Consider the following 24,509-nt stretch of genomic DNA (forward strand, 5'->3'; position numbering starts at 1 on the left):
CCTACTGGGTGGGGAGTGTAGCGGGCCACAGTCAGCTCTACAGCAGCAGGAATAGGGTGCTCAGTGCTCACAGATGGGGTCAGTAACAAGATCTAACGCTTGCCTCTAGTGTTCCCTTACTCTCTCCCATCTTCTTGTGGGGGTTGTTCCCTCCCCCGCCCCAATTCCTAGGGGTGCCTCAGATTCAAGTGGGGGAAAGGGGTCACAAATGCTCCTTACCAGACCACCTCCAGCTGTCTTTCCGATTCCTGTGAACAGGAGGTATTTTACCCCAACCTCCCAAAACACTGATCCAGATTCCTGGTGGTTGAATGGAGACGGGTGTTCCTGCCAGCCACACAGCTGTCTCAGGCATATGCAACTGAATAACACTTTACAACTGGATCCAACAAGGTTTCCTGAACCTGAGCTTCTCCAGTAGAAGTATACACTTAGGGCTAAATCCTTGGGACACACTAAGCAGTGTGAAGGGACCTTAAGTGAGCTCTACAGGGGACTGAGACTGAAATTCCAGTTTCATATGATGGAGAGAAAGGGAACACTACAGGCGAGCCCAATGGGCTTATTACTAACCTAAGAGCAATGAGCGAACTACTGCTGGAGGCATGCTAGGGCCAGAAACAGCATGCACTTAAGAGTAGCCTTTACGTTAAGTTACTCCTCCAGTTGCCTTGAAATCTGGAAACTGGGAAGGTGGCTTACACTCACCTCCCCTGCCAACTCCAGAGCTGTGCTTACAGATCACAGAGGGCTGTGATAGAGTCCCCCTCTCTGGGTAAGTGTACTTTGCAGTGGGGAGCGAGCTGCCGTGCCCAGGTAGCCAGACTCTCACTGTCCACCAGGACAATGATGATCAGCATATCATGAGTTTTCAGATGATACCTTACAAAACATAGTTTGTACAAAATGTATCACAGTCTTGAAAAACAGGTGGACATAGGGGATACAGACTGTCATACAAAACCAGGCCAGAACACACAAGGAATTAAAAATGGTGTTCTTTGTGAGGATCCCTTGGCGGTAGAACGTCTTACTGCTAGAGAACAGCAAAAACCCATGTCTGGCAACCTCCAGGACATAATGCAAGAGTCATCTTTTTCAGCAGGCATTCTCCAAATAGCCAAGCTGTGGAATGTCTCTGGACCTAAATTCGTAAAATTTACCAATCTTAACTCATCACATGCTGAGCTGACCAGGGCTTGCTTGATGGGTCTTTGGACTGTGAGGCTAAAGTGAGGAATTTGCTTTTGCTATCCTGTTGAAACATAGCAGCTATGTATAAACATAGCAGTTTATAATCTCACCACTTCTTACGTGCCAACTACATTTGTATATTCCCAGCTGCCACCCCAACACCACAGGTAAACTTCTAAATATAAAAACTAGGTTTGCAAAACCTTTGTCCAGCCTCCCTTAAAAACTGGTGCTGGAGTTCTCTGTGTTCTTGGATCTCTGCGGTGTATACAGATTTTTTTCCTAAACTAGACTCTAAGCGTGAATTCCTGGCCCCATTGATATTAATGGGATTTGCTGGACTTCAAGCAAGAAAAAGCTTGGACCCTACTGGGTGTCTGAAGAAAAGCCCCTGATGATCTGTGCCTGTATTTCAGGTCACTACTCTGACTGAGAATTGAATGACTGACTTGGCCACAGAGAGTTCTAGATTTATTCTCTATCCCTTCGAAATCATCTCCAGCTGCAAAGTCTGCTGTCTGCCTGCTAGAGAGGCTATAATCATAACTCCTCCACGGAGTTCTGTGTCTCCAACCTTCCTTCACTTCTCCATAACTAGCAGCAGTCCAGCATTTTACCAGTCTTTGACCCCTGCAAAGTTCTATTTTACAACTATATATAAAAAAGAAATATTAAAAGAGTAAAAACTTTAAAAAATTGAGTCTGAGTGGTAAATCAGAACAACAACAAAGGGCTGACAGCCCTATAAAGGCTATGTTTCTCTTTCAAATTTCTATCTTAAAAAAATTATATTTCTTTTAGGGTCATAGTATGCCTAAAGTTTTAGGTTTAAAGTGAAAAGTTCTAAGAGACACAAACCAGACATTAAGAACACTGCAACAATTTGTGGCACTCAGAGATTTTATGCAAAAAGAAAAGGAGGATTTGTGGCACCTTAGAGACTAACATTTATTTGAGCATAAGCTTTCGTGAGCTACAGCTCACTTCATCGGATGCATTCAATGGAAAATACAGTGGGGAGATTTATATACACAGAGAACATGAAACAATGGGTGTTACCATGTACACTGTAAAAAGAGTGATCAGGTAAGGTGAGCTATTACCATCAGGAGAGCGCGGGGGGGGAGGGGGTGCGGGAGGGCGGAAAAAACCTTTTGTAGTGATAATCAAGGTGGACCATTTCCAGCAGTTGACAAGAACGTCTGAGGAAGGAGGCAGGGAGAGGAATAAGCATGGGGAAATAGTTTTACTTTGTGTAATGACCCATCCAAGGAGATAGATGTTGAACAGGTCCTAAATATGAATCACTTAACACTATCAGCCAGAAAACATTAAAATGCCACAGAAGTGTACAGGGTGATTTCCTTACTCTCCAAAATAATCTGCTCTATCAGCTCGCATTACAGTAGAGACTCATTTTAGTTATTCTATTTTACTTCTTTGTTTACAGAATATGAATTCTTTTAAACATCAATTATTTCCAAAGACCTCTGCTCTGTCAATGTATGCTACAATTTGCTATTTTGGCACCTGGTTGATGCTTTCAGCTAAATCAATTAATCATCCAACTATTCTACTTCTTTCTAGTTGCTGGTTTCAGTGGAAGCATCCAGTGCAAACATATTTTGTTAAATTCATAGTTTGTAAGCTCTTTGGGGAGAAGACTGTCTTTACTTGTGTCTTGTACAGTACCATCCTTTTTTGGTGATTAACAAATAATACATAACAATAATTTGCTTTACCTCCAAGTCTTGCCCTGATAGAAGCATCTGACACTGCCCTGGAGTTCCACCGTCTGTCCTGGCTCACCTCCTCCAACAAGACGACGTGCCTTGTGTGTGAAGTCTGTGCACTCTTTTCTGGGATGGGGACCCGCTGGTGAGGTTTCACATCACTGTAATCCACCAGGGACTCAATGGTTCTGCCACAGCAGGGCTGCAAATCAGCATCAGCTCCTGGGCTCATGAATCCTGAGCAGGGATCAGCTAAAGGCACATTGTCCCGGTGTGGGAATAAAGGGTAATCTGGCCCCACAGGAGGGCTGTAAGGATTGAATTTAAGAAAAGAATTACTGTCTTTCTCTTGGAAACTGGCAAAATCATGTTTGTCATCAGGTCCTCTCACAAAAGGCATGTACATTTTCTTTAACAGGCTTCGATACTGATGGTGATCCATCTTGTGAAGTGGCTCAGCTGACCGACTGGAGCTTTTAAAGGCATTTACCTGCCTTTCAGTTCCCTGAGAAACCAGGGTCATTTTCTTTTATTGTTTTATCTGATAGTAAATTAAAAAGACTCCGCTCTCTTCTATTTCTTGGACTTTCTGAAATCCTGTCCAACAAACCACAGTAAAACTAGAGATCCTCCTCCAAAAAATTACTGAACAGAAACCATAAAAGCCAAGACAGGAGTTCAAATGGTGAATTCTTCCCTGAAAAGCAGTGAGTGATCCAGTCAGAGAAAGAATGAAGCTGTCAAATGAGCAAAGAGTCTCTTGGTTGCTTGGCAATGGTGGAACACTAGCACACAATGAAACTTGTAAGTGTGTATATCATAATAATCTGATCCCTTGAGGAAACACAGTTGATATCTCTAAATAAGAGTACAACTATTTATTCCACGGACACACAAATAAAATGTTTTTAATTTTCCCAAGAATTATTTAGTATTTTTGTATCAGTACTTTTTAAAGTAAACTACAAAATTGACATTTACATAAGCAATAGGAACAGAATAAAAACAGATTTAACTGATGTCAAGGTTCCTCCCCCACTCTGAACTCTAGGGTACAGATGTGGGGACCTGCATGAAAAACCTCCTAAGCTTATCTTTACCAGCTTAGGTCAAAACTTCCCCAAGGTACAAAATATTCCCCCCCGTTGTCCTTGGACTGGCCGCTACCACCACCAAACTAATACTGGTTACTGGGGAAGAGCTGTTTGGACGCGTCCTTCCCCACAAAATACTTCCCAAAACCTTGCACCCCACTTCCTGGGCAAGGTTTGGTAAAAAGCCTCACCAATTTGCCTAGGTGACTACAGACCCAGACCCTTGGATCTTAAGAACAATGAACAATCCTCCCAACACTTGCACCCCCCCTTTCCTGGGAAATGTTGGATAAAAAGCCTCACCAATTTGCATAGGTGACCACAGACCCAAACCCTTGGATCTGAGAACAATGAAAAAGCATTCAGTTTTTTACAAGAAGACTTTTAATAAAAAATAGAAGTAAATAGAAATAAAGAAATCCCCCCTGTAAAATCAGGATGGTAGATATCTTACAGGGTAATTAGATTCAAAAACATAGAGAACCCCTCTAGGCAAAACCTTAAGTTACAAAAAAGATACACAGACAGAAATAGTTATTCTATTCAGCACAATTCTTTTCTCAACCATTTAAAGAAATCATAATCTAACACATACCTAGCTAGATTACTTACTAAAAGTTCTAAGGCTCCATTCCTGGTCTATCCCTGGCAGAAACCAGCATACAGACAGACACAGACCCTTTGTTTCTCTCCCTCCTCCCAGCTTTTGAAAGTATCTTGTCTCCTCATTGGTCATTTTGGTCAGGTGCCAGCGAGGTTACCTTTAGCTTCTTAACCCTTTACAGGTGAGAGGAGCTTTCCCCTGGCCAGGAGGCATTTCAAAGGGGTTTACCCTTCCCTTTATATTTATGACAACTGATATGAGTTATTAAACATACAAAAGAAAAATATTATTACTAGGAGTAAATAAATTCTATTGATCACTGGCACTAACATTATTTCCTCTATAAAATATTGCTTTTCTCTAGAGCAGTGTTTCCCAAACTTGGAACGCCGCTTGTGCAGGGAAAGCGTCTGGCGGGCCGGGTCGGTTTGTTTACCTGCCACGTCCGCAGGTTCGGCCGATCACGGCTCCCTCTGGCCGCGGTTCGCTGTGCCTGGCCAATGGGGGCTGTGGGAAGTGGCGCGGGCCGAGGGAGGTACTGGCCGCCGCTAGGGGTGACAGCGGACGAGAAGCTGGATATGAGCCAGCAGTGTGCCCTTGTTGCCAAGAAGGCCAATGGCATTTTGGGATGTATAAGTAAGGGCATAGCGAGCAGATCGAGGGACGTGATCGTCCCCCTCTATTCGACATTGGTGAGGCCTCATCTGGAGTACTGTGTCTAGTTTTGGGCCCCACACTACAAGAAGGATGTGGATAAATTGGAGAGAGTCCAGCGAAGGGCAACAAAAATGATTAGGGGTCTGGAACACATGAGTTATGAGGAGAGGCTGAGGGAACTGGGATTGTTTAGTCTGCAGAAGAGAAGAATGAGGGGGGATTTGATAGCTGCTTTCAACTACCTGAGAGGTAGTTCCAGAGAGGATGGTTCTAGACTATTCTCAGTGGTGGAAGAGGACAGGACAAGGAGTAATGGTCTCAAGTTGCAGTGGGGGAGGTTCAGGTTGGATATTAGGAAAAACTTTTTCACTAGGAGGGTGGTGAAACACTGGAATGCGTTGCCTAGGGAGGTGGTGGAATCTCCTTCCTTAGAAGTTTTTAAGGTCAGGCTTGACAAAGCCCTGGCTGGGATGATTTAATTGGGTATGGGTCCTGCTTTTGAGCAGGGGGTTGGACTAGATGACCTCCTGAGGTCCCTTCCAACCCTGATATTCTATGATTCTATGAACAAGCGGCGTCCCAAATTTGGGAAACACTGCTCTAGAGTTTCACCAGTTGTTTTTACTGTAACTTATTTTAGGAGTAATGGCAATGATCCATTAAAGGCTGAAGCCAAAGTTTTCAAAGTTGATTTCCTAATGTTAGGTTGGAAAGTTATATTTAAGGAATCTAAAAAAAGCAGCCTAACTTTCAGGGGTGTTTAGTACCCCCAACTGATCTAAATGCAAGTGTTCAGCACCTTCAAAAATCAAGACATTTTTAATTGGGTGTCTTAAACACAAATTTAGGGGCCCAACTTTAGGCACCCAACTTTGAAAATACTGACTTAAAACTTTAGTTTATTATTCTGTTAGGAGACACTTGGAGATGTGATTGAACAAACAGGCCCTGAATGTTCTCTCATGTACACTGGCTTTATGTAGCTGCAAATAGTTGGAATTTAATAGAGAATCTGTTGATGATGCATAAGATGGAACAGAATTCACAACTCACTCAATCTTTGTTGTGTTGGCTCTACTAAGAATAAAAAGCAATTAAAACTTATCATTGGTCTTCAGTGACAAAAGTATTGCTCTGACTATCCCCAGTTTAGAGAGTAAACCTGTAGAGCCACGCACAGATACAAAATTTGTATCCACATCTGATCCGCAATCTGCAAAAATGATCCGCAGATATCCGCAGACTTCCAGGGCTCTATAAATCTGCTAAGTCTGATGATGCCATTTTCCTAAGCACACCCTATGGATTTAGATACAAGCACCACTCATATCTGTTCAGGCTGACCCCATACCAGCTCAATTGAATAATTGCTCATTTTTGCTAAGATGCCCAAAGAATGGCTCTTTCTTGTTTTGATTCCTTGTTGATTTACAAAGGGAGGTGCCAACTTTTTCCCAGGGCCCAGCGGTACCAGCTTTACCATGGCACCACGCCCATGATCCAAAGGGCCTCCCAGCCTGGCCCGCTCTTCTCCGCCCACCCCTGTGGGGGCAGAAGCTTTGTGCTGCCGGACGCTGCTGGTAGCCAAACTCCTCCCCCGCCTCTTCCCCCAACGTGCTATGTTCCCTCCCCTCCCTGCCGCCGATCAGCTGTTTGCCAGCACGAGGGAGGGGGAAGAGCAGAGCCTCAGCATGCTCGCTGCTCCGCTCCGCGGAGGAGAAAAGGGGGCAGGACCTTGGCGAAGGGGCTGGAATTGGGGCATACCCTCTCTACCTCCCTGCCATGAGCACCTCCATATCCCCAGCCCTCTGCCCACCCTGACTCCTGCACCCCCCCACACCTCCCCACCCTCACTCCTGCATCCCCCACACCCCTTAGCCCCCTGCACCACCTCACAATCCCCCAGCCCTGACTCCTGCCCCCCCACACTTCCAGCCCCCTGCCTTGACTCCTGCACCCCCAACACATACCCAGCCTCCACCATGCCCTGACTCCTGAACCCCGCCATTCTCACCCCAATCCTGAGCACCAAAAGGGAGCTTCTGCACCCCTCGAACCAAACAGGAGCTGCTCCAGGTAAGTGCTCCACACCCCAACCTCCTGCCCCAACCCTGAGGGTGAGGGAGGGGACTATCTCCTGGCTAGACCCGCACCCCAATGTTTTTTTACAATATTTGGAAAGATCATTCAGTAGTCTGTTGAGACCCTCTTCAATTTTCAAGTGGTCTGTGGAAAAACAAGTTAGACTACAAGAACAATCAAGGTACTTCACTTTATTTTCATTTACTTGCTATTACTTATAGGAGGAGGATGAAGAAAAAAGGAATGAAAAATGCAGGCAGGGGGAGATAAGAGAGAATGTTCTTTTTCTTGGCTGGGTTCCAAGGAGGGGCCCCAAAAATGAAGCTGAGCACAGGGCCAGGGGGCCCCACTAACTCTAATCCACCACTGGCTGTCACATCACCTGGGTTAGGGATACTGTGTCAGCTGATCCCCACAGTCTCCAACCTAGTTGGGCAGTACAGCAGACATGGCCCTGCCCATTTGCTCCTCTCCACTCCCTAGCCCACCCACCCCTTACTTCCCACAGCTTAAGGCTCAAGGCTTAGCACTCTCACTTTTAAAAAGAATGCTTGCCCCTCCTACCCCCTTCAGGCTTTTCTAGAATCCCTGTTGCCAGGTATCCAGTTTTAGACTGGAAACTCCAGTAGAAAATGAGACCTGGGTGTCCGGTTAGCAGTGCTGACTGGAAACTAAAAGTCCGGTTATAGGAGTAACCACATTAGCTTCCGCTCCTCCCACTCCCAACACCCACCCCAGAGGGCTGGAAGAGAATCTGTCCTGCTGCTGCTGCTGGCTGTCACGGAGTGTGAGGGAGTCAGGGTCCTGCACCCCCCACTTCCTGTGATTCACCGTGACTCTCAGCCAGCCAATAAAACAGTAAGTTTATTAGATGAAAGGAACACAGTCAAAGCAGAGCTTGTAGGTATGGAAAATAGGACCCCACAGTCAGGTCCATCTTGTGGGGTAGGGAGCCCAGACACAAGTGCTGGACCTTCCTCTGTTTCCCCAGCCAGCTCCAAACTACAACTCCCTCCAGCTCCTCCTCTGTCCTTTGTCTCTTTCCAGGGCCAGGAGGCCACCTGATCTCTGTTCTCCAATACCTTCAGTTCGCACCTTGCAGGGGAGGGGCCCAGGCCATCAGCTACCAGGACACAGGGTGTCAACCATTCTCTGTTCAGACAGCATCACACCCCCTTATCCCACCAGCTAGATACTTAAGAAATGCTTAGGGGAAACTGAGGCACCCACACAGTAGTCAGAGAAAACATTAAGAACATTCCCACTATGTCACACTGGAGGAGGAGCAGCTCAGTGCAGAGGAAGAGAATGGGCCTGAACCAGGGAGAAGGTAGGTACCCGCTCTATGTGGGCAGAGGCGGAAGGGGGGAAGAGGGAAACCTGTTTACCCCCTCTGTGCTTGTAGTTTACCCCTAGCCCCTCCCTTGCCCCAGGGACCAACCCTAGCTCCTCCCGCCCCGCTGTGCTTTTGCAATCACTCCCCAGGGGCCCACACAAATATGTCTGGAGCCAGGCCCACAAAAAGTTAATCGGTCCCCGGGGCCCACTAGCCAGCCAAGCTCGCGAATCTGTCCCCCCCGCCAAGATCAGCTTGCTCCCCACACAGAGCTGCTCGCTGCCCTCCACGCAGAGCCTTGCCGGGCCCGGGAGGGGAGAGCGGTCAAAGCCTGGCTGCAGAGACACGGGGCCTTGGGCTGCTCAGTCCCCCTCGCGCGGGACGCTCCCCACTGCGCCGGCGCCACCTGCCAAGGAAGGGCTGGGCCGCCGGACCCGGGGGCAGGGAACGCAAGCCCGGCTGCGGAGCGCAAATGGGGGGCAAATGGGGAGCGCGGCCAGTCGGCGCGGGCCGTGAACACCGGCCACCCCACTTTGTCATGGAAGGTCACAAAGTACGGCGCTCTCCCCAGTCGGCGGCTTCAGGCCCTTAAAGGAAATCGCCGTCTCGAGCTTCGAGCGCGGCGGCGCCCGCAGGGGACGGAGCGGAACTGACGAGCGGAAGCGGGCGCCGCACGCGGTCGGCACGCGCCGCCGCCGGGCCTCACCGGCTTCGCTGCGCTGCCCTCTTCCCCTCCCGCTCGAGCGCCAGCGTGACGCCACCGGCGTTCGACGCCGGCTAACGAACTTTTAGGCCGCCGCGCGCGCACGAGGCACAGGACCGAGGGGTGCGAGGCGCTGGGGCTTTAGGGATGGCGGACTCGCCCCCCGGGGCTGCGCGCCGGCGGGGCCGGGGTAGGAGGCGGTGGGTGGGGGCTTGTCCCTCCTCGGCCTTCCGCCTTCCAGCGCTCGGCGTCACCTTCCTCTTCCTCCTGCTTCAGAGACCCCCCGCAGGTACCTTCCCCCATCCCCCGGCTTTGGCGCGGCCTGGGAGAGGCGTGATCTTAATTTTTTTATCGCTAATGTCTTGGTCCTAAGTGCTGCAATAACGCGGGTGCAAATAAAGAACATCATAATAGGTGGATAGTCATAATTAATACAATAGAATAACACAGTAAATTCACAAAAAGAACAGGAGGGCTTGTGGCTCCTTAGAGACTAACCAATTTATTTGAGCATGAGCTTTCGTGAGCTACAGCTCACTCCATCGGATGCAGTGCTCAAATAAATTGGTTAGTCTGTAAGGTGCCACGAGTCCTTCTTTTCTTTTTGAGGATACAGACTGACAACAAGTTCAGTAACTTTAAATATTACATGATAGATAATAAAACTATTGCAAATAATGAACCCCATTTATTACAGGGGGGAGCCGCTGATGGCGACTGAGTTTAGATTGCTTTAAGAGGACAAAGAACCTTGAAGAATTTTTTTGTCTCCAGTTTACTGAAAGGCATAATCCTCTGTGCCTTTTATATTTTTAAAGAAAAACTTTAGTCAGGCCAAGCCATCTAGAAAGTCCAAAGATGTGACACACCTGCCATAGTGAAGTGTGAAATGTTTCTTTAAAATGTCTTAATTACAGTTGGCATATTTGAGCTATCTGCCTTGGGTGTCCATCTCACTGAAATTGTTTCATGGTCTCTGTGTATGTAATGTCTTCTGCAGTTTCCACAGTATGCATCCGATGAAGTGAGCTGTAGCTCACGAAAGCTTATGCTCAAATAAATTGGTAAGTCTCTAAGGTGCCACAAGTACTCCTTTTCTTTTTGTGAATACAGACTAACACGGCTGTTACTCTGAAACCTGTCATTTTTGACACTAGCTTTCTTACAGTGCTATGGAAGGGACTCCAAACTAATATACAAACTGCTTTAGTAGTTGAGTAGCAGTCAAAGGAGAGATTTATAGATTTTTTTTTAAATAAACATTTTAAGTATAAGAATTCTTATGATTAAACTGTTAGAGCAGAATGGAAACTGGATTTCAGTCTCTCCCACTGTGCTTTCATACTTCTGTTGCTAAAATGATAGCATTTCAGCATAATCATTTCCATCATCAGACAGCTGAGAAATACCATTTGTAATTAAAATCACAAGGAAAATACTTGAATATTAGAGTAAGTAAACTAGCTAGCTATATATATTTGCTGCAGAAATCGCTACAGAATCATTTCAAAACATAATTAAAATTTTGTAGTAATTACCATAGTCTTGTGCCAACATTTTCCATCACTTTAAAGAATTTTCATTTCTAAATAAACTGAAACTATGCCAATTTAGCATTCTAGTAATAATATTTTATTAGTTAATAGTTTAATTATTCAAAACACATCTTTAAACTCTATTTTTTGCCACTACCATTTTCAGACCAAATTTAATGTTCTGATGAATTGTTTTAAAGTTGAGTAATTTTACTATTTGATTTTAGTTTTTGTTCTGAGACTGCAGAATTAATAATAATATTTTATAGGGTTGATAGAATTACATTATATAGCCTGTTTTTTTTTTTATTAGTGTTCCCTCCATGTCAAAGTAAGATTCTCGGGTCAGCAATTGTCAGGAGAAGCCCTGGTTGTGTGACAGCATCATAGCTCTACTATCTGGAAGCAGGAGAAGAATAGAGGAGCCAGTTTGGAAATGCAGGGCCTCCACACAGATAGACCTGGTCTATAAGATATTGGGGGAATCCATCTGTTACTTTTGGTCAAGAGTTGGAATTTGCCCCCTACAGAAAAATATCAGGGAAACTGAGCCAGATTCCCTACTGCCTTTCATGTTGTGTAGTATTTACACCTGTGTAAAGTGAGTACAGAGTGGGTTTAAAATGCTTCCAAAGCAGACTGCTAGTATTTTATCCATATTGCGCTTACTGTGACAGATCCTTGGTCTTGATTTGGAGGCACACAGCAGTCACAATGCTGTTGGATTTGCTGTCCTGAGAATTTCCCCAGTGAATTTTTCATCAGTGAATTCAGGTGGTGTGGATTCCTCTTTGCATGGCCAGTGAGCCCACAGCACCTCAGTGATCACTACCTGCTGCAATGGTCCCTCCCACGCAGGCTGCAAAAACTTAGTGATGGGGTTTATGTTGTATCAGGCTGGTCCCATGATTGAGGAAGTCAGAGATGGTACAGTATAAGGCAGTGGAAAATCAGGCCCTCTGAGGTTTCTAGTGTAGTAGTGGCATTCCACAGATATTACAAGGCAAATTGCTTTGAAAGCTGTCTTAGGAGCTGTTTCAGAACTCTCAGTTCACTTTTTTAGGATGGATAAAACTTAAAAGCTTCTGCATTTCCTGTAAAGTTCAGAAGCTGGATTGGGTTGGGGATGCTCAAAGATTGTTTTTAAAAAAAGGCAAATTTAAAATTGCTTCCTTGATTTTTCCACAGTGAACTTTGTTGTCCTTTCTGCAGTGCTTGGTGGCTTTAATTAAACTTTAGTTTTTCACTTTCTGTGACTAAAGTTAACTTGAATTGTTCAACCTATCCAATTTTAATGAATCCAGTTGGAAGTGAGAGTGGGAAGAGGACTCTGTGCTCCAGACTATTGCAGTAGGAGCATTTGGGTTCATGGAGATCAGGAGGAGGGAAAAGGAATTCAAATAAAGTAGGAAATCTGAAAAAAGCTGGAGAAGAATAACTTAGACAAATGTGGTTCAAAGGTTGTCAAAAAATATGCAATGCATGAAGTTAGGGCTTTGACATCAAAATGACTAAGCTGCACCTGCAAACAACTGAAGGAACAAAAGCTAAGGTGTGTTTTGAAAATCTGGCACACAGTGTCAGCATGGCTCTTGGGGGTCTAAATCAGGAGTGGGCAAACTACGGGCCACCAGCCATTTTAAGCTGTCCCTCGAGCTCCTGCTGTGGAGCGGGGTCTGGGGCTTTCCCCACTCCAGTGCTCTACGTGGCTCCCGGAAGCAGCATCATGGCCCTGCTCTGGCTCCTATGCGTAGGGGCAGCCAGGGGGCTCCTCTCTGCACACTGTCCCCACCCCAAGTGCCGCCCTCGCAGCTCCCATTGGCTGGGAACCGTGGCCATTGGGAGCTGCAGGGGTGGTGCCTACGGACGGGGCAGCGTGCAGAGCCGCCTGGCCACACCTCCATGTAGGAGCTGGAGAAGGGACATGCTGCTGCTTCTGGGAGCCCCTTGAGGTAAGTGCCGCCTGGAGCCTGCACCCCTGAAGCTCTCCCCAAACCCCTGCTCTGATCTCCCTCCTGTCCTCTGAACCCCTCAAACCCAAGCACCCTCCTTCACCCCCAAACCCCTCATCTCCAGCCCCACCCCAGAGCCTGCACCCCCAGCCGGAGCCTACACCCCTTCCCAGACCCCAGCCGTGATTACCCTCCTGCCCTCCAAACCCCTCAGCCCAGAGCACCCTCCTACACCCCAAACTCCTTATCCCCATCCCCACCCCAGAGCCCACCCCCCCTGCCAGACCCCTGGCCCCCCACCACTCCCCAACCCAGAGCCCCTCCCTCACTCTGAACTCATTTCTGTCCCCATCCCGGAGCTTGCAACCCCAACTAGAGCCCTCACCCCCTCCCGCACCCCAACCCCAATTTTGTGAGCATTCATGGACTGCCATACAGTTTCTATTTCCAGATGTGGCCCTCGGGCCAAAATGTTTGCCCACCTCTGGTCTAAATTATCTCCTGTTCTGAGGGAGAATCGGATAATTCTAGAATCTTTGTCTTCTACACCCTGGTATACACAACTGCATAACCTTTACTTTTTTCAATTTTTTTTATATCAGTGGTTCAAGAGCTCCATCTTTGGGTGTAATATATTAATGTAAAATATTCTCCCCAGGATTGTATTCATTAAGTACAGCAAGAACATCCCCCTATCAATACTATACATCTGTTTTCAGCTTGTCAGTTTCCATCTTTCTAGCTGCATATATGCAATGAAACATCTAAATGAGTTTTAGAGGCTTTTCACAGATATGTGGAACATTTCTTTCACACTGGGATTGTTGTATTATTTTGCTCTGCCCTAACATATGAAGGACTCTAGTTTGATTCCAATCTCTTGTTTGCCCAGACAGGCAAAGGTGGTGCTTGGAGATATAAATCTAAGATGATTGTGTGTGTGTGTGTTAGTTCTCTGGGTTCCGACAGGGACATAGAGGAAACCTTGAAAAAATATATATTGTAATTTTAAGCATTGTTAAGCAGCTCTTTCAGAGGAGTTCTGTGAACAGGTGTCAATTTATCAATAAGTTTGAATATCAAGTCAATAAATTAGTCAGCATTGAAAAGTTAAAAGTGAAAACTTTTTGGGTAATATTCTCATACAACCATAGGAAGCAAACAAAAGAGAAAGTGATTACCACCAAGGTACTGCTCTGCTGGCAGCTTTCCATATTGCTAGTTTGTCATTATTGTGGTATTAGAACTGCAACTGCTATTATAACTAATCTCTAACTTGCCCATAGAGCTTGCTTAAAGAAAAATATGTGTATGTGTAATTAAATCAGGAGTATTCACTATAGTTAAGACCCTACCAAATTCACAGTCCATTTTGGTCAATTTCATGGTCATAGGATTTTAAAAATTGTGAATTTCATGATTTTAGACATTTAAATCTGAAATTTCACAGTGCTGTAACTATAGGGGATCCTGACCCAAAAGCGGGTTGTGGGAATGGGTTGCAAGATTATGTAGGGGGAGTCGTGGTATTGCCACCTTCACTTTTGCGCTGCTGCTGCCTTCAGATCTGGTACCTTGCCAGCAGTTGACACTCTCTGGCCATCCAGCTCTGTAGGCAGCGCAGAAGTAACGGTGGCAATACCACAAAACACCCCCCCCACACACACACACAATAACCTTGCGAACCCCCTTTTGGGACGGGACCCCCAGTTTGAGAAATGCTGGCCTCCCCTGTGAAATCTGTATAGTATAGGGTAAAAGTACACAAAATAACAGATTTCACAGTTCATGATGCAGTTTTTATAGCCGTGAATTTGGTAGGTCCCTAGGTATAGTGAAGTTTGCCTGAGGGTTTCAGTTATAATCCTGTTTTCAGCTGCTTACAATTTTTTATGTTCATCTTATTGTGCAAGTTAACCAGTGATGTCAAGATATTGTGTTATTTAGGTCCAGACCTGCTATTCAACAGGAAAGAAAAAACAAATAAAAACCTGGATTCATTCATTCCTACTTTATATTCTACTGCTCTAGTTAAATCAACATTAAAACGTTTAGTCATGGCGTATAAGTTAATTGGTGTCAGTCCATAAAATGTTCTTAATCTGTCCCAGCCAAATTATACATTACATAGTATAGGCAAAAGGAGTCCATAAAAATCACTGTAGTCCTTGGGTCATATTATGAATTGATGTAAACTAGCATAGCTTCATTGAAGTCAAGGCACTTGTTCTTATTTACATTGTCTGAGAATCTGGTCCTCTGTTCTTTGGAGGTCCATGTTTTAATGAGAAGATTAATTCAGCTCTTGTATATGTGCAACAGTATTCTAAGAGACCTAAATTTAACAGTGGTGTAAGAAGGCTGAAATCCTTCAGGATGTCTTTTTGGGAGAAAGGAAATTTATTTGACATGGTGGTCCTTTCAAGCAAAGTGTGAAAGTGACAAAGTATAAAGAACTATTGGAAAATTAATGGAACTATTAATCACAGAAGTTCATCAGGAATGTGTCTACTCTGTGATGGCTATGACTGCATTTTTGAATGACAAATTCCAAGGGAAGACAGACTGTTGCTTTCTACTGCCTGAGCACATCTCTGTGGAGAGTTGTGCTTACCTTCTGAGATGACACAGACAAATTTGTTGAAAGATGGTATCTCACATACTTATCTGGCTCCCATCATGGCAAGATCTGAGTTCCTCCCAAGTATTTATCTTCACAGCTACCTTATGTGGTGAAGTATTATTAGCCGTATTCTGCAGATAGAGATCTGAGGGACAGAGATGAAGTTACTTGCCCATTATCAGGAAACCTATGGTAGAGGTGGGAATTGAACCCAAATCTCCTATGTCCCTGACAAGTACCTTTCACATATGACTGTTTTCCTACAGAGTAATCAATTTATTCATCATTGCTTTTACTTTGAGAATATAGGGGAATGAAATGGTGCATGTTGTTAATCTGTACTGTCAAATGTTGCATTGTACAAGGTCTTTAAAATATGATATGAGACACACAAGGTGGGTGATGTAATATTTTCTATTGGAACAACTTCTCTGTTGGTGGAAGTTTGTCCAGTAAAAGATGTTGTTATCTCACGTCGTGGGATCAACACTGCAAAAAAAAAAATTGGATGACCAGTTTAAGTGATTGTTTTTCACACCAAATTATTTGTGCTAAAACTATAATTACTTTGGATAAATTTATAAAATTGTATTAATATTTATATTGATGTATTCAAATTTTCAATATTTTTGCTAAACCTCTAAATTGTGTTAAGTATTCTTATTTCTTAATTTATCTGGCTTCTTACAAGTTTCCAAGTAATCTGCCTAATTTAAAATTATATACTGGTACATATCTTACATCGTTGTACGGTTATGTTGTTTCCAAATAATGGGTGGAGACAAAGAACATAGAATAATGGGTAACCGAAGCCTAACAAGAATGTTAACCGTGTACCCTTGCTTATTTCTGATTCCAGCAGGTGTACAACAGAAAGGCTTGTCTGACTTGTACTAGAATGACTGACTATATTTTTTTTGTCTTTCCTTCAGAAGTTTTATATTTCTGTCAGACCTGATTGTTTCTCATAAAACTTGATTTTAGGGCTGTCAAGCAATTTAAAAAATTAATTGCAATTAATTGCACAATTATAAAAATTAAGCGATTAATCGCACTGTTAAACAATAATATATCATTTATTTAAATATTTTTGGATGTCTTCTACATTTTCAAATATATTGATTTCAATTACAACACCGAATACAAAGCGTACAGTGTTCAATTTATATTTATTTTTGATTACAAATATTTGCACTGTAAAAAAACAAAACAAATTGTATATTTCAATTCACCTAATATAAGTACTGTAGTGCAATCTCACTACAGAATGTAGAGATGTAGAATTATGTAGTAAAAAAACTGCATTAAAAAGTAAAACAATGTCAAACTTTAGAGCCTACAAGTCCACTCGGTACTACTTCAGCCAATCGCTCAGACAGACAAGTTTGGTTACATTTGCAGGAGATAATTCTACCTGCTTCTTGTTTACAGCGTCACCTGAAAGTGAGAACAGGCGTTCACATGGCAGTGTTGTAACTGGTGTCGCAAGATATTTACGTGCCAGATGCGCTGAAGATTCATATGTCCCTTCATGCTTCAACCACCATTCCAGAATATATGCATTCATGCTGGTGATGGGTTCTGCTCGATAACAATCCAAAGCACAGCGGACCGATGCATATTCATTTTCATCATCTGAGTCAAATGCCACCAGCAGAAGGTTGATTTTCTTTTTTGGTGGTTCGGGTTCTGTAGTTTTTGCATCAAAATGTTGCTCTTTTAAGACTTCTGAAAGCATGCTCCACACCTCATCCCTCGCAGATTTTGGAAGGCACTTCAGATTCTTAAACCTTGGGTCGACAGCTGTAGCTATTTTTAAAAATCTCACATTGGTACCTTCTTTGCGTTTTGTCAAATCTGTAGTGACAGTGTTCGTAAATCAAACAACATGTGCTGGGTCATCATCTGAGACTGCTATACCATGAAATATATGGCAGAATATGGGTAAAACAGAACAGGAGACATAAAATTCTCCCAAAAGGAGTTCAGTCACAAATTTAATTAACACATTTTTTTAACAAACATCACCAGCATGGAAGCATGACCTCCAGAATGGTGGCTGAAGCGTGAAGGGGCACACGAATGTTTAGCATATCTGGCACATAAATATCTTGCAATGCCGGCTACAGAAGTGCCATGTGAATGCCTGTTCTCACTTTCAGGTGACGTAAATAAGAAGCAGTCACCAGTATCTCCCGTAAATGTAAACAAACTTGTTTGTTTTAGTGATTGGCTGAATAAGAAGTAGGACTGAATGGATTTGTAGGCTATAAAGTATTACATTGTTTTGTTTTTGAGTCCAGTTATGTAACCAAAAAAAAAATCTACATTTGTAAGTTACACTTTCACAATAGGGATTGCACTACAGTACTTGTGTGAGGTGAATTGAAAAATACTATATCTTTTGTTTATCAATTTTACAGTGCAAATATTTAATAAAAACTACAATAAAGAAATACAAAGTACTCTACGCTTTGTATTCTGTGTTGTAATAGAAATCAATATATTTGAAAATGTAGAAAAACATACAAAAATATTAAATTTCAATTGGTATTCTATTGTTTCATAGTGCAGTTAATTGCGATTAATTTTCTTAATCACAGTTAATTTTTTTGAGTTAATCATGTGAGTTAACTGCGATTAATCAATAGCCCTACTTGCTTTATATCTGCTTGAATATATAGTACTCACAGGTTAAAATAACTTTAAAAGTCTGATTCTAATTCTAAGGGGGAAATTCAGAGTTAAGAATGGATTGGTCTACTATAAGGACTCAATTAAATTTAATGCAGTGGTTGCAACCTTAAGTTTGAGTATTTAAACATAAAAATAAAGTAGATTCTAAATTGTAGCTCACTCTGTAGTTGTAAGAGCTGCTTGTTTTGTAACACATCTATATCTAGATATGTTGTCACCAGTCGTGACTTTGTAGTTAAGATTGAGTTCTATTTTGCACTTAAATCCATGTATTCAACCTTCATAAGTATAAATACAATACAGCATATCGTCCGCTGATTTACATCATTTTACTATTTGAGTACAGCATGAATTTCTGAGCATTTACAAGTAAATCTGTTAATTAGTGTGAGCTAATAATAGTAATTAAAAACTGAGTCCTTTAAGAAATTTAGCGTGAGTCTTTTTCTCAGTTCTAAATGATAACAGACTAACAACACTCTGAATTTCCCACATAGTTAAAAATGGTATCTTGTTCATAGGCTATATTTGAAAAAATTAGATTTAATAATTTAACTTAATTACAGTGTTGTACCTAATTGTTTATGAACATATGGAGTCAGGTAAACAACTCAGGTAACTCTTAAATGGGCCATTGTTATCTCAGAAGTATCTCACTCCATCACCATCCTTCTGCAGTTAATTTGCATGCAATGGTTATTTTGATTGTAAGGAGTCAGTGGTATGGGATAGACTGCGGTCATGTGCCATGAATTCTTATTGGCAGATTACTTTGACCCAACTGTCACTGCTCTTTAAAAGTTCCAAGACCACATGCTAGCTTTGGCATCAGTATTTGAAAACTCCTCAAGGCACTGCTGCCACAGCTCCACTGCACATCCAGACAACTCTGCTGGGGGATCTGACATAGGAATACAGTGGGAACCTTCGAAGTGGAGACACAGGGGTTCAGGTACGGGGCACCCTTCACTCCTCTCACATAGCACCAGTCTCACTAATACTGCCCAATAACCAATAAGTCAGTTGCACGATAATAGCCAGCTGTTCTGTGCTGTTCCAGTGATGCAAAGTTGCTGTGAACCTGGTTTAAATGGGTTGGCTGCTTTGTGCTGCTCTGATGTATGAGTGGATAAGGTTTAAAGTTAACAGTACATCTCTTCAAATAACTAGAAATAGCACATGGTTGCATTTTCGTTGGATTTCTTATTTAGTGTTCATGTTCATTAGCTTTTAACTTTAAAATAAACCAAGGAAATTCCAAGATAAAATACTGGTAAAATGGAGGTAAGACTGAGAGTATGTAACAGTAATTAGTGATTTTAAAAAAATACAGAGCTGTTGTAATTTATCCCCAAACCAAGCATTACAAATTGGAAAATTGAGAGTTAAACTTATACTTAAGAGAGATCCAAAAACATGTTATTGTATGGAAATACAATATTAAGGCATTCAAACATCCTTAATTCTGCCCTGTAGTGTCACCATGAAAGTGAAAATATGAAAAAATCCTGTCTTTAAAAATCAGTTTAATCTAATCTGTGGCCTCAAACACTAAAAATGCCTTCATTATAATGCTGTGGTTACTGCCCCTTCCCCCCCCCCCCCCAAAGTCATGCATGTTTGTATATGAAAGGCAGTGTAGGTAGTGATACCTATTGTTAAAATTGCCCAACGCTTTCCACTATAAGATGCTGTTTTCAGTTTCTTATACATTTGTCAAACTTTAACCTTTGGGCTGTAATTTTCCATGCCAGATGCCTACCTTAGCTTGAATTGTTTTTGAAAATTTTAGCAAAAATGGTTCAACCGTTTCTTAGAACAAGAATTGTGGAAAAAATACATTGTTCTGTCTATGTTAAAAAATTCTTAAAACTGTTAAATTGAGATGCTCTAGTGCCCCATTCTTTGGAGCAGGGACTCAAGATTTGTCATGGGGTATTGCCCTTGTGTCAGGGATACTCTTGATCATCTCCATGAAAATTTGCCAAAATTTGGCCAAATTATGAGCCCCAGAAAATCTCAGTTAACACGTTTGGCAATGCTTCGAAGATTGTACTAAGCATGCTCCAGCCCAGGGATGAAGGAGCAGAGCAAGGCTTTCCCTGCAGTTGCTCCTCCTCACTATTAAGAGCCTGGGGGTGTCAGGAACAGGAACTGATAGCAGCAAGACTGGGTCTTCTGTGCTCTCAGTGGTCTCCATGCTGGCTCCCAGGGAGCAAGGGGGAGGAAGCAACTTGACTGGAATGTAGACGGGTTCCCTGAGGTGGTAGGAAAAGGGTTTGGGGGTGGTGGGAAGATTGGGACATAGAGCTGAGGAAACGGGGGCCTGGGATGAGGAACCAAAGTTGCAGGGTATAATATACATGCTGTTAAATTGTGCCTTAATATAGGTTAGTAATGTATTCAAGTTACTGTTTGGGGAAGTCAGAATTCAAGGGGAGTTTGGTGTAAGGTGAGCAGGCATTGATTCTTATGTATTGCTGTTTGGTGTACAGCATTCTTAAATGCAGAAAATGGTTAAATTTGTAGTGTATACATTTATTTCAGATTGGTTCTAATTATGAGATTACCGTAATAAAATAAATATGGTTAAACTTGTTTTATTAATGGTCAGTACACAGATTAAGGGACCTATTCAGAAAGGTACATGTTTAAATCTGTCCCTATTCTGAACAGGGCTTATGCACTTGTGTAATATTTAAGAATGTGCTTAAAGTTAAGTATGTGCTTTAGTGCAGTGTATAATAGGGATGCTTTTATGAATCCATGCCTTAGTCATTTGACTTAATGGGAGGTACTTTTGTATAAAATTGTTCTATTCAGACCTAGTATTAATGGTGCTACCCCACTACAAATAATAGAACACATCTATTAAAGCTTAGAATCAGCCTATAAATTCACTGTTCGCTTTTCCAGATAAGTTTAAATTCTTATTTTAATTTTTATATTTTGACAGTTCAGTCTTCAAGGAGATTCTCTGGAAGTGCAAATCCAAAACATAATGATTTGAAAATAGTAGGATCAACCACATTTCCAGGTATTCATAAATGGAATAATAAACCTTAGTTTTTACTGATGGTTAAAATAATAATTATGGGGACTATGGTCACTATTTTGCCATTAGTATGCTAATAGCAAGCAACTCCTATATCCCCTTTTTAACAGACCCAGATGGTGGAGTGTGGTTGCTTCCTTTTTGGTTGGCCGAGATAGGGATTTGCATAAGAGTGAGTTGGCTAATACTTTATCCAAATAAGAAAGAAAGATGTCTTGTGGGGAAGGATCTGGAGCATGCTGGGGATGGATTCTTTTCCCATTGAGAAGCAGGTGTGCCCATCCTTCATTTATGAGATTTGTAGTTTAGAGATAATTTTTCCCCACCGGTGTTTTTGCACAACAGTTGTGACTTTCTCCCTCAGATGCAGACCTTGCCAAATACCTGTGCCTTTGGATTGGAAATGGGATTTTATATTCTCCCTATAATTTGTGTTTTGACCTATGACTGTATTTTTTTTGCAAATTTTAAAGGATTAAGTTTAAGATTGGGTGAGTAATGTAAACCAAGTGGGAGGTGGTGAGTAATATGGCACTGGAGAACTAGCTGGATCCTTTAATTGTTAATTTCCCAGCCTAACATTTGGTTTATTTAAAAGGTATAGAATTTTGGTAAACAAAATGTAATACTGTGTTTTGGAGTTACCTGGATTTCACTGTAACATACTTACAACCTTAATACCTTAACTAAATCTTTCTTTTTTGTAAAAAGAAAAGGAGTACTTGTGGCACCTTAGAGACTAACCAACTAACCAATTTATTTGAGCATGAGCTATAGCTCACTTCATCCGAGTGAAGTGATGAAGTGAGCTGTAGCTCACGAAAGCTCATGCTCAAATAAATTGGTTAGTTGGTTAGTCTCTAAGGTGCCACAAGTACTCCTTTTCTTTTTGCAAATACAGACTAACACGGCTGTTACTCTGAAACCTCTCTTTTTTGTGGAATAGAAATACTCATTCATCACACACAACAAAGTTTATGTTCCATGCCACATAAGGTCAGGAAAGCAGCTTCTAAAGGTTCTTGTGGGATTGTGGGTACTTCCTATACACCTATCTTCTCCTGAGTTAGATTCTTACTGTTAAAATTATGGATGGTTCCACATAAATTTTTGAAAGGGCACAAAGAAGGCCCCCAATCCACATTTTCACAGGCCAGCTAGAACTGCAAGAGCCTATTATAATGGCAAAATTACCCAGGCTCCAAGCTAACTCTCTGTCCCCGCACATTGACTTTATGTACAAATTGAACTCTAGGGGAGACAAAATAAAACTCTGCAGAACCCCACAAGTGAGAACCCATTGGATTAATATGCAAACATATTCTGTTCTGTCAAAAGGGTCATTGGTGGGCACTAGGAGGTACTGTTCTTTTTAGAGAACTAGATTAAATCAAGTCAGGTAGAAGAGACCTAGATGTTATAGAAGAATATGAAATAGAACTGGAACAAATCTCCAGTGCTTTTCATTTGATTTCATGTAGGACAGAAAAAGAATGTTTTTAACATTTCACGTCTGGTGATGGAAATAAGAGGACCCATCCCAATATCTTGGGTCATTCTTCAAACATATATTTTAAGATTGTGGTTATTATCTTACTTGACTGTACAGACAATTTATTACCTAAGAAACTTGCTAATTACCATATGTTGTATTTTCAGTCAAAATTTATGTCAAGTTGAATCACAACAGTCCACGTATTCTATGTGTAACAAATCGGCTACGAAATTCAGAGCTGATAGATCCAGTATTCCAATGGCATGGACCAGGAGGTGACCTTGTTGCAGGTAGAGATTTGTTTTCTTGCTTCATTCTTAATTTTTCCTATGGTGGTATATGTGTTGATATCTAACTTGGGATGGAATATTACTTACCGGATTTATTATGTTCCTGCTTCTCAAAGAGTTTTTAAAAAAGAAGTATGGTTAACAAAACTGCACCTAAACCACGTAGGTGGAAGGGAAAGGTAAAACAGAAATTTTAAGATGAAATTGAAGTAACTGTTGTGACAAGATGGCCGATGTTAGTCTGGTGAGTCCTGTGCTTTTCTTGGCGGGGAGCTAAGATACCACCCCTTGCCCCTGTTCTTGGGGCGTCGATGGCTCCGCTAGTGGCCCAGGAAGGTAGTAAAGGAGGGAAGCGGGGGAGAGGTCTGGGTTTGCTCCTCACTCTGAGCCCAAGCCCCTCTCAACCCCTGTGTGTTCTAACCCTCTTTCCCCTTGGGTGGGGTACCTGCCGTCCTTAGATGCTGGGGAAGGGAATCTCCCTCCCCTACTGGGCAGGGTCCCCCTTACTTCAGTTCTCTGATTTTTCCAGGTCTCACAGCACACCTCCAAGCTCCAGTCCTCTCTCCTTTCTCCTCTTCCTCTGTCTGCGTGAAGCAGGGGGTTTTATTAGGTTCCTAACAGGGCCTTAATTGATGGCAGGTGCTCCAATTAACCTGCAGCCACCTTCCCTAGTCTACAGGGAACCATGCCTTAATTAGCCTTGAGTTTATATATTTCCACTCTAGCACTCTCCCACTGCTCCCTGGCTCTCCTGTATCACACTATATGTAATTATAAAAAAAAAAAATTGGGGAAGGTGGCGAAAAAAGTATTTCTTCTTTGAGTGCTTGCTCATGTCCATTCCATGCTAGGCCTACTCTAGTCCTGTCCAGCGGGTTCTTTTGGAAAGTAGAAAGCCCTCCATGAGAGTGACTTACCTGGCAAAATGGAAGTGCTTCTTCTGCTGGGTGTCGGAGTGGAATATCAACCTGACCAGGTCGCCTCTGCAGTCCATTCTGGATTACCTGCTTTACTTAATAAGGCACGAGGGCCTGGCCTTCTCTTTGATCAAGGTGCACCTGGTGGCCATATCAGTCTTCTGTCTCCACAGCCAAGGCAGATCAGCATTCTTCCATGAGATGACAATCAGGTTCCTGAATGACCTTGAAAGACTTTTTATACCGGTCCAGGACCTGGTTCCCCAATGGGACCTCAACCTAGTCCTCTGTAGGCTGACTGGCCCTCCCTTTGAGCCTCTAGCCTCCTGCTCTCTTTCACACCTGTTGTGGAAGGTCGCTTTCCTTGTAGCTATCACTTCAGCGAGGTGAGTCTCCGAGATTAAATCCCTTACATTGGAGCCCCCGTACATGGTGTTCTACAAGGATATAGTTCAGTTGCATCCCATCCTGCTTTCCTGCCAAAGGTGGTGTTGCACTTCCATGTTAACCAGGACATCTTCGTCCTGGTGTTCTGTCCAAGG

The 24,509-nt window shown here is 42.8% G+C and overlaps 2 protein-coding genes across 6 annotated transcripts in view; one reads left to right on the top strand and one right to left on the bottom strand.

Annotated features, from left to right (window-relative positions):
- The window catches only part of SPMIP7 (sperm microtubule inner protein 7), a 34,484-nt gene extending 31,115 nt beyond the window's left edge, over nucleotides 1-3,369 (bottom strand). Inside the window, exon 1 of the mRNA XM_073329649.1 lies at nucleotides 2,937-3,369. Coding sequence (XP_073185750.1) covers nucleotides 2,937-3,369 — 433 coding nt within the window. The remainder of the gene's footprint in view (nucleotides 1-2,936) is intronic.
- A 5,996-nt stretch (nucleotides 3,370-9,365) lies between these two features.
- Nucleotides 9,366-24,509, top strand: part of ZPBP (zona pellucida binding protein) — a 69,916-nt gene continuing 54,772 nt past the window's right edge. For 3 of the 5 annotated variants that reach the window (XR_012157018.1, XM_073329476.1, XM_073329477.1), the window contains exons 1-3: nucleotides 9,366-9,692; nucleotides 21,167-21,247; nucleotides 22,925-23,050. Coding sequence is in view for 2 of the 5 variants with exons in the window: in XM_073329476.1 (XP_073185577.1) it covers nucleotides 9,551-9,692; nucleotides 21,167-21,247; nucleotides 22,925-23,050 (349 nt within the window). In the remaining 3 variants the exon portion in view is untranslated. Of the gene's footprint in view, nucleotides 9,693-18,976; nucleotides 19,163-21,166; nucleotides 21,248-22,924; nucleotides 23,051-24,509 lie in introns of all 5 variants that reach the window. The other 2 variants (XR_012157019.1, XR_012157020.1) reach the window with 2 other exon arrangements.

Source organism: Lepidochelys kempii, chromosome 2, assembly GCF_965140285.1.
Source record: "Lepidochelys kempii isolate rLepKem1 chromosome 2, rLepKem1.hap1, whole genome shotgun sequence".
NCBI lineage: Eukaryota > Metazoa > Chordata > Testudines > Cheloniidae > Lepidochelys > Lepidochelys kempii.